This window comes from Micropterus salmoides, unplaced genomic scaffold, assembly GCF_014851395.1.
Source record: "Micropterus salmoides isolate LMB-PRFRI ecotype aquatic unplaced genomic scaffold, ASM1485139v1 Ms_hic_scaffold_4, whole genome shotgun sequence".
Classification (NCBI taxonomy): domain Eukaryota; kingdom Metazoa; phylum Chordata; class Actinopteri; order Centrarchiformes; family Centrarchidae; genus Micropterus; species Micropterus salmoides.
The window spans coordinates 24,410,094-24,419,906 of NW_024043372.1; the positions used below are offsets into that span (position 1 = coordinate 24,410,094).

General features: G+C 41.1%; 1 protein-coding gene across 2 annotated transcripts; it reads right to left on the minus strand.

Moving 5' to 3' along the window:
* Window positions 1-4,089: 4,089 nt before the first annotated feature.
* smug1 (single-strand-selective monofunctional uracil-DNA glycosylase 1) lies at window positions 4,090-8,398 on the minus strand. 2 transcript variants are annotated; one of them, XM_038697725.1, is made up of 2 exons: window positions 7,831-8,398; window positions 4,090-5,694 (listed from the first exon to the last, which is right to left on the minus strand). In XM_038697725.1, exons 1-2 carry the CDS (start codon window positions 8,179-8,181, stop codon window positions 5,164-5,166), a joined length of 882 nt encoding a protein of 293 aa, XP_038553653.1. In that variant the 5' UTR covers window positions 8,182-8,398; the 3' UTR covers window positions 4,090-5,163. The 2 variants fall into 2 exon arrangements, with proteins under 2 accessions (XP_038553653.1, XP_038553654.1); XM_038697726.1 differs by having other exon boundaries at window positions 7,855-8,389.
* Window positions 8,399-9,813: the final 1,415 nt, after the last annotated feature.

Here is a 9,813-nt window from a genome sequence, read left to right on the forward strand (position 1 = left end):
ATCTCGAGATAACTGTTTTCTCGAGATAACGAATCATAGCTGAACTAGGGATCAGCAGGTGCGTTTCTTTACATAATTTTGGATCAATTTGCACAGTCAGCATTTAGCTCAGTTGGTAGAGCGCAAGACTTGCGTCCCAAGAATTGCAGGTTTGACCCCCCCACTCTCTCTAAAGTTTTTTTTTATTCTTCTTTTGTTTTTAATCATTCTCTTCAACAAAGTTCATTCAAATTCAGGGGAATCACACATTTCCTGAGGGCTATTTCAAAGGTTCTGAAATAGCCATCAGGAAATCTGTAGTTAAATGGATTCCCCTGAATGAGAAGCGGAGGAATTTCCTCTGCCTGGCAATGATGGGGAAATGAAGTCCATAGGTTGAATGTGGACCAATCGCCGGGATGCGCACACTCCAGCACGTGATTAATTGTGAGTCATCTTGATAGCAACTTTGTTGAAGAGCAATATGAAAGAGATTTCTTTTTAAAAGTTCCACTTCCACTCACAAGCTTAAGACTATGAGCCATGTACCGTATACACAGAGCTAATCAGTGACACTAAAACCACCTTGAAATTACCATTAAGAACCGTTCTTGCCAACCCCTGTGTTAAACTACTGTTTTGTTATCTAACAGTCATTATCTCGAGATCATGAGAAAATGATCTCGTTATCACAAGAAAACATCAGCCGCTTAGGGCTTCCGTACAATACATAACTGATTAACTTAATAAGGTGTCACAAGTTTCCTAAAAAATAAACATTGTTCACGAGTCCCGCACCTCGAGTCCGAGTCAAGTCTGAAGTCTTTTGAGGACGAGTCTCTAACTCGAGTCCCCATCTCTGCCCAAACCTCCAAAGACCAAAGCTTTGATTCTGTGTGTATTTTTATCAGTAGCATTTGTCTTTGACGTACATTTAGAAAAATATGAGTATGTGTAACAAAGAAGAAACAGGCATCAGAACATTGCTGGCAAGTGACAGGCAACTGCCCTCTAATGAGGACAATAGGTCTGAGTTGAGCAGAATGAAGTATACAGTGCAGGGATCCTAAAACCTAAGTTTAGTTGAAGCTAAATGAGGATAACGCTGTCTAGTCTAAAAAATTGAATGGATATTGTTGTTAGGTCATTGTGTAGGTGCAAAATACTTGTGTATATGTTTTGTGGCTTGTCTAAGTTAGACTGCTGAAGCCTTATAACTGTTTCTAATAAACTTTAGAATTTTGTCCACATTCTCTTACAGTTGAATCAGATTAAGAAAGCGTTATAGAGTCAGTATAGACTGAAGGAATCCAGCCACCAGTGATGGAGCAGTGGATAAGGCACATACCTTTGGTGTGAGAGACCCGTGTTCAATTCCCCACTGTGATACATCCACCAATGTGTCCCTGAGCCGGAAACTTAACCCCTATTTGCTCCAGATGCGTGCGACCTCTGACATATATATAAGAAGCTTGGGATAAAAGTGTCAGCTAAATGTAACTCATGTACAAACTTCTGAAAGCACTTCTGAACTGTCTATCTACACTCACCTAAAGGATTATTAGGAACACCTGTTCAATTTCTCATTAATGCAATTATCTAATCAACCAATCACATGGCAGTTGCTTCAATGCATTTAGGGGTGTGGTCCTGGTCAAGACAACCTCCTGAACTCCAAACTGAATGTCACAATGGGAAAGAAAGGTGATTTAAGCAATTTTGAGCGTGGCATGGTTGTTGGTGCCAGACGGGCCGGTCTGAGTATTTCACAATCTGCTCAGTTACTGGGATTTTCACGCACAACCATTTCTAGGGTTTACAAAGAATGGTGTGAAAAGGGAAAAACATCCAGTATGCGGCAGTCCTGCGGGCGAAAACGCCTTGTTGATGCTAGAGGTCAGAGGAGAATGGGCCCACTGATTCAAGCTGATAGAAGAGCAACTTTGACTGAAATAACCACTCGTTAGAACCGAGGTATGCAGCAAAGCATTTGTGAAGCCACAACACGCACAACCTTGAGGCGGATGGGCTACAACAGCAGAAGACCCCACCGGGTACCACTCATCTCCACTACAAATACGAAAAAGAGGCTACAATTTGCAAGAGCTCACCAAAATTGGACAGTTGAAGACTGGAAAAATGTTGCCTGGTCTGATGAGTCTCGATTTCTGTTGAGACATTCAGATGGTAGAGTCAGAATTTGGCGTAAACAGAATGAGAACATGGATCCATCATGCCTTGTTACCACTGTGCAGGCTGCTGGTGGTGGTGTAATGGTGTGGGGGATGTTTTCTTGCCACACTTTAGGCCCCTTAGTGCCAATTGGGCATTGTTTAAATGCCACGGCCTACCTGAGCATTGTTTCTGACCATGTCCATCCCTTTATGGCCACCATGTACCCATCCTCTGATGGCTACTTCCAGCAGGATAATGCACCATGTCACAAAGCTCGAATCATTTCAAATTGGTTTCTTGAACATGACAATGAGTTCACTGTACTAAAATGGCCCCCACAGTCACCAGATCTCAACCCAATAGAGCATCTTTGGGATGTGGTGGAACGGGAGCTTCGTGCCCTGGATGTGCATCCCACAAATCTCCATCAACTGCAAGATGCTATCCTATCAATATGGGCCAACATTTCTAAAGAATGCTTTCAGCACCTTGTTGAATCAATGCCACGTAGAATTAAGGCAGTTCTGAAGGCGAAAGGGGGTCAAAGACAGTATTAGTCTGGTGTTCCTAATAATCCTTTAGGTGAGTGTATATGCTCAGTATGTTTACTGCAAGCTTACAGCGAGGGATATTCAAAACAAAGGTTTTTGCTCAGTGTTCTTTTTTATATTGTTCTATTACCTCGTCTACCTCACTTAACAATTTGTATAGTGTGGGACTTAATTATTTTAAACAATCTTTATTAGCTATCTTTATTTTCTTAAGATTCCATAAAAGTTGAATTTCTTTCATTATTTATTGGTCATTTTTTTCTTACTCCTCATTTAAAGCTCCCTTTTATATTATTTAAGTAAAAGTGGTGCTGATGGAATAAAATTATGCATAGTAATTTTTTCCAAAAAAGTAGCAGAAGGAAATTTTGTTTAGCTCAAAGGACTTTGCTCAAGAGATTCAAGTTATTATCACTGAACACCAAAAAATCTCATTAAGAATCTGGAAACAGAGAATGATCAACATTATTGCAGAAAAGAATAAAAACAAATTGATTACCAAAGTTGTTGCTGGTTAATTGTGATCAAGCAGTCAATTAGTTTGTCAGCTTTATGCAAGATGTACCTTATTTTGTGTCTGTTAAATGTAGAAATGACAGAAGATGTTTAAAGTTTTGAATAATGGAGTTATATTTGTATTTTTGAGGACTACTATCTGAAAATGGGCATTTTGTAAATTTTAAGTTGACTAGTAGTACTTTTGTTGAGTTTCATTAGTATTTGAGTCTAGCACAATTAATTTTTTGAGTAGATTTCCCTCAGAGTATAAGTTGCACAATTACATTTATTGAGTAAAGAATTAGTGGAATTTAATTTTAATAAGCATCAGTGAATCAATGTAACTTCACTGCAGAAATTAAAGGTTTTAAAAAAGTATTTAAGGTTTACTCAAATTATTACCACTACTTTGTGGTCATCAGTTTCCACAAGTATTTTGAGTATTCTGAACTTATTCGGGTTTACAGTGAGATTTTTACAATGAATCACTTGCCCTCCCATTTTCTGTCCCAAAAACTTTACTGCATGACACCTTGTCCCCCTCAGGGCTTCTGCCTAAGGGAAAATTCTGCTCTCCATGCAGCATTGGTGGAAAATGTGATTTAGGTTCCTGCTTGCACTTATGGGCAGGCAATAGCTGCTGAGAGAAGGAACTTTCTCAAAAGGTCTCCACTAATTTTACTCATATCTCAGTCAAATCCAGAGCTTTTTTCAGCTCCGATGTGTAGAATGATAAATCAGAGGCTTACAAAATCTGTCTGTCTGAAAAATCAAACATTAACTGCTATTCGCTAAAGGGCTGGCAATGTCAGCAGGTTGTACTGGCCAGCCAGATAGCGTTTTCACAGCTAACATTTTGACTTGTAGCAAAAAAGAGTTATTAATATTAAAGATGGCTTCATTTTATTCAAGTGTCCCAATAAGACATGACAGTGTAACAGTAAGCTATCATGAACAATACCAGGGCCCTGAAACTGAAACGGCTAAATGGAATTTAGACAACATTAAGTGCCTTATTTACTTCTTTTTCTTTTTTCTTTAAATACAGTGACATGTCAAAGTCCACCAACAGGGAAAACTTCCACTTGAGTAGAAACCAGAAATATACAGTGAGTAAAATTGTGGATAAAATCAGTGTGTAATCATATAAAACACCAATGGCAATTAAAAAAAATAAATACCAAAGAAAATTCAAAAGCTACGGTAGGCCTGTAAAGCCTGTACTTGTTTTGCTCCCCTGAGGACTGCACCATCACAACATATACCTCTTCTGGAAACATAGAACAAGACCTTTTTTTTTTTAATACATTTACATTTACATTACATTTACTCATTTGGCAGAAGCTTTTATCCAAAGCGACTTACATTTGAGGAACAACATACAAGCATCAACTACAGATCTACAACTGACAATACATACTAGTAAGAGCAGCATACAATGTATGCAGAAAGTTTATAAAGACAATTGTTCAACTTGCTAAATTGATACCTTTTGCAGGTAAATTAAAATGTCTATATGTACATTCAGAGTACTGAATTTGGAAATTTATTTTTCATGGTCATGCCATTGTGTGTCCCGATGTGTATCATCATTAGTTAACACATTTGTTAGAATGAATGAATGCATTGATCCGTAAAATAAACCCATCTCAAATGAACCGACAGACGGACCTTTCCATGAGAAGGAAACGTTCATGTCTTTACAGCATAAGGGATGACAGAGGTGAAAGGCATTAGTGTATTACATGCTCTCCTTTGAGCTTCTTGCTGCCACTGTCACTGAAACCCGGACACACAGACTGTGAGGAGAAATGTGAGTCTGTACTTTTTAGCAGTACATTGAACCATTGATTAAATCACACATACACTGAGTCTCTTACTTTACCTCCTCATATCCTGGTCCATTGTGGGCACACTTCATGCATCCACTGATAAGGAAAGTGTCAGAAGGATGATTAGCTCAGCTTTTGTTCAGCAGCGCCATGACATCAAGTTCTGTCAGCTTGGCTTTGGCTACTTCCTCCCAGCCCTTATTGGCTAGTGGGTTTCTGGGCGACGGGTGCATGATGCCTTCAACTCGCACATTGACACCCGCAGCAGACAAAGCACGCCGCGCTCGCTGCTCAGCCACCCTCCCAACCCCGATCACCATGGAGACGCCCAGTGCCTCCACCACCTGGCACAGTGCGGTGTCGCACAGCTTCAGGAGTTCCTCCCGCTCACCTGCAAGAAGCTCAGGAGGGGTTAAATTCTTCCCGCTGGCACTCATGAAAATGAGCGGGCAGAGGTTGTGCACAAAGCAGTGCTGGAAGAACAGTGCTGGTTCACCACACAGCTTTCTGAAGAAGCCCCAGAAACGTGCGCCGCTCACTTCCCTCTGTGTGCAGGCAAGTCCTGTGATCCGTCGCTTTGGATGCTCGTCGGGAGGATGTCCGACCTCGCCCGTGATCTTCAGCCAATCAACAACTGACCTTATTTCACCAAAGGGGACCTGTGTAGAGAAAACTCTTTTCAGCTTTTTTTCACACATGAGACACATGAAAACTGGGAAAATATAGCTCAAACTGGGAGTCCAACTGATATCGCATGCACCAGAAAAGCAGCATTAGTATGTATTAACTACAGGAGCTAGATAGAAGATGATTACCTCGTGAATAAATGTAATTTTGACCTAATTTTACACATGGCCAGATTAAGCCATTATGGGGCAAAAATGAGTTATGGGCCCCATTTGACTCAGGAGATAGAGCGGGTTGGCCGTTAAGCGGAAGGTCGGTGGTTCAATCCCGGCTCCCCCAGGCTGCATGTCAAAGTGGCAAGATACTGAACCCCGAATTGCCCCTGGTGGCTCTTCCGCCTGTGTGTGAATGTTAGTTTCTGTTTGAGCACTTAGGCTCAGTGGTGAAAAAGCGGTCGAAAAGACTAGAAAGGCGCTATACAAGTACGGAGCGTTCAAACCATGCTAAACCAAATTTATGTAGGAATGTGATATATGTTCATTTAAAGGACAGGTAATGAAGACGGATAATGATGCAAGATTCACTTGGTTTAAGTTCCTCAAGCTAGCGCATGTGTCCAGACAAAGTTGCAGTTAATAACATCCTAAACCAGCTGACACACAATAGCCGCTTATAGGGGTTTTCGGGGCCCCTGCTGGTCTGGGGGCCCCAGGGAAGGTGCCTGCTTAGCCCAGTAGGTAATTCAGCCAATGTCAGAATATGCATGACATTTGCCTTCATGATGTTTAATGGTAAAATACAAATAAAATGAAAACAGTGGTGGGCTGGGGCCAGTGCGTATTATTCACTGCTATGCCTTGACAAGTGTGACAAAGAATTTCCCCTCAATAAAGTATTTCTGATTCTGACTGCACTGAATTGAGAATGTATAAACAAAACGACTTTCAGTTTCCCTCCTAAAGCAAACAGTTATTTTGCGATAGTCTGACGATGTTATAACACGTAGTTGATCAATTAGTCATCCATGTTACTATTTGGAAGCTAGATCTAGACAGACCATCACCTTTTTCAAGTAAACTGCTCCTACAAATATCTATGCTATCGATACTGTAAAATCAAGATCACTGTAATCAGTTTAACACATTGCTCGCTTCAACGTTACATCTACTGGACTTGAAATGTATATTAAACTGAATGCAGCATTATAGACAATATTTTGTCCTTGTAATCCATGTTTCCAGTGCATGGATATCCTTTGGATATTGCTGGAAATTGTTCTCAGTCCCCCTCCTTAAAGGGTAAATTATCATACCAATTTCATAATGCATTGCATTTAAAAAGCACTTTTCATACACAGAAAGCAGTAGCCTACTGGTCCTACCAGGCTGTACATGCAGTCTGCCAAAATATGTATCCCCCTCCATAATGCACAGATGATGGCCTATCATCAAGTATTTCATTCTGTGTATACTGTATATACACATCATGACTAATAACAGGGGTGAATATGGAGACGTTTCTATTTTCCTAGCACAGATTATATTGGGGTACATATTATTTCAGACTGTATGAGATGGGTTTCAACCTGCCATAAAACATATCCCCCCTTTATAAGAGATGATTACTTTTGTGTATACTTCACATCAGGACTAATAAAAGGGGTGAATATGGAGACATTTGTTGTTTCCTAGCAAATATAGTTATAGTGGAATACAAAACACAAACTGGGATCGAGAGAATGTCTAGTACACTAGAGCTTTTACTGTTCATTAAGCCTTACAAAGACGTGTTGCATCAAAGAATGTGCTGTAACTTGAGCTGAAGTTAACAGGAATGTTGTTGTTTTTTTGAATAATGTAATTTATACAACTATAACTAAGTTACTGAAAAGATCCTGTTACTGAAACATACTAAAACATTACATTATAACTAAACAAGACATTTTGCAAACTTGAATGTGCCCTTCAGACAAAACAACTGGCCCCAGCCTGGTCCCCTCAATAAATTAGGTCTTTCAGGTGAGGAGAGGCAGCCCCAGTTTAAAGACCAGGCTTGTTATTGTTTGGGTTGTTTCCGCATTCACAGCCAATGAGTGAAGACCATCGGTGCGCTATCCATACTCCTGTGCTGATCAACCAGTTTAACATGCTAAATGAAATCAAATGTACATTCATCTTAATGCTGTGCTTCACCCCGGTCTGCGCCATGCCGAAAGGTCCTGGATTCATCCCCAAAAACAGGATCCTTTGTCCGCCCTGACAGTACTTCTCCACGTAGCAGCGGTGGGTGTCCCAGGCGTACTCCAGCGGGTTATAAATGTACCGGACAGGCTCGCTGAAGGTCAGCCGACGCAGGTGGATGTTCAGCTCCAGTTCAGCCTGCAGGAATCTGGAGGAGGGGCTCACGTTGACCTCCGGTACCGGTTTGACGTTAAGCCACTGCTCCTCCTGACCACAGGAAGGCTTCTCCCCATCTCCACAAGCGAGCTTTTCATCCGCAGATGTCTTGTCATCCGACATTTTTTTAATACTATGCGTATTGAATGAGTAGGCCTACCGGTTTGACAAGTTTCGATACCGATAACGCACTGTGCTGGAGGCTTCCTGTGGTTCGGGTTTGTTATAAACAAACTTTGTGCACCAACCATAGTGTATGGCAACAACATAGCATTGTCTTCCTCTACACCTTCCTGCGTGTTTGTCTCCTGCCTGCAGTCAAAGCGGCTGCTGCCCTCTACAGCATACTGGTGTCATAACAGCGAAGTGAGGTCGCCGGACCTTATTGGAAAAGTGTCGTGGTGCGCACACAGCGACCACAAAGACAAAAAGGACATCTGTCATGTTCATTTCTGCCAGGTCACACATTAAATGAATCAAAATCAGCCGCTTGTCCTCACAGTCACACGAAATACAATTTAAATTATTCACTGGAATTTAGATAGATTTGGATATATTAACCATATTTTTTAATAGTATCCAAGGATTTCTGTGAAATGGAGTCACAAATTGAATCCGTTCTCACTGATTAATCAAAGCTCACCACAGCTACCCTTCTCCATTAAGAAGCAAACTGTGACATTTTAACAGCAACCTCATAAGCCTCTGGCATGTAGTCAAAACCTTCTGAGTGGTTTGTGTTGTCTTTAATTATCTCAACACAAATGCACCATTTGGTTGACATGTTTCCGTTGTGCTTGCAAAATGACAATGAAGTTCTTGAATCTAATTAATAGAAGGTTGCGGTTCCAAATGTAAGTTAATATATGTGCTGTATTATTGCAGGAAGGTTATTGAAAGTGATAGTCTCTTTAAAATGCTGTTTTGATATATTTCAGGACATACCGAATTTATGTATGCCATTGTTTATGAAAATTATTTAAAAGGGGAGCACATACACCAATTAGCCATAACATTATGACCACTTATAGGCAAAGTGAATAACACTGATGATCTTGTTACCGTGGCACTTGTCAGTGGGTGGGATATATTAGGCAACAAGTGAAAATATTGTCCTCAAAGTTGTGTGTTAAAAGCAGGAAAAATGGGCAAGCATAAGGATATGAGCCAAATTATGATGGCTACACCAGTGGGTCAGAGCATCTCCAAAACTGCAGCTCCTGTGGGATGTTTCCAGTCTGCAGTGGTCTGTCCTTTTCAAAAGTTGTCCAAGGAAGCAAAAGTGGTGAACTGGCGACAGGGTCACATCATATGGAGAGCAAAGGCATGTGGTCTGATCCAACAGACGAGCTTATAGGTGAAATTGCTGAAAAAGTTGATGCTGTTTCTGATCAGAACAGGTGTCAGAACACACAGTGCATGACAGTATGTTGCATACGGGGCTGCATAGCACCAGACCAGTCAGGGTACCCATGTGGGCCCCTGTCAACTGTTTAAAACACCTACAATGGGCACGTGTGCGTCACAACTGGACCACGGAGCAATGGAAGATGGTGGCCTGGTCCGATGAATCACATTTTCTTTTACATCATTTGGATGGCCGGGTGCGTGTTCATCGCTTACCTGGGGAACACAGTGCACCAGCATGCACTATAGGAAGAAGGCAAGACGGCGGAGGCAGTGTGATGCTTAGTGCAATGTTCTGTAGAAAACCTTGGTTCCTGCCATTCATGTGGATGTTAATTTGACACATAG

Bases quoted from the DNA above. Each gene is read 5' to 3' on its own strand.
- smug1 (XM_038697725.1), bottom strand. From the start codon at position 8,181: ATGTCGGATGACAAGACATCTGCGGATGAAAAGCTCGCTTGTGGAGAT. The intron at 5,695-7,830 runs GTACATTTGATT...TTCTCTACACAG, and splicing joins AGCACAGCATTAAGATGAAT to GTCCCCTTTGGTGAAATAAG.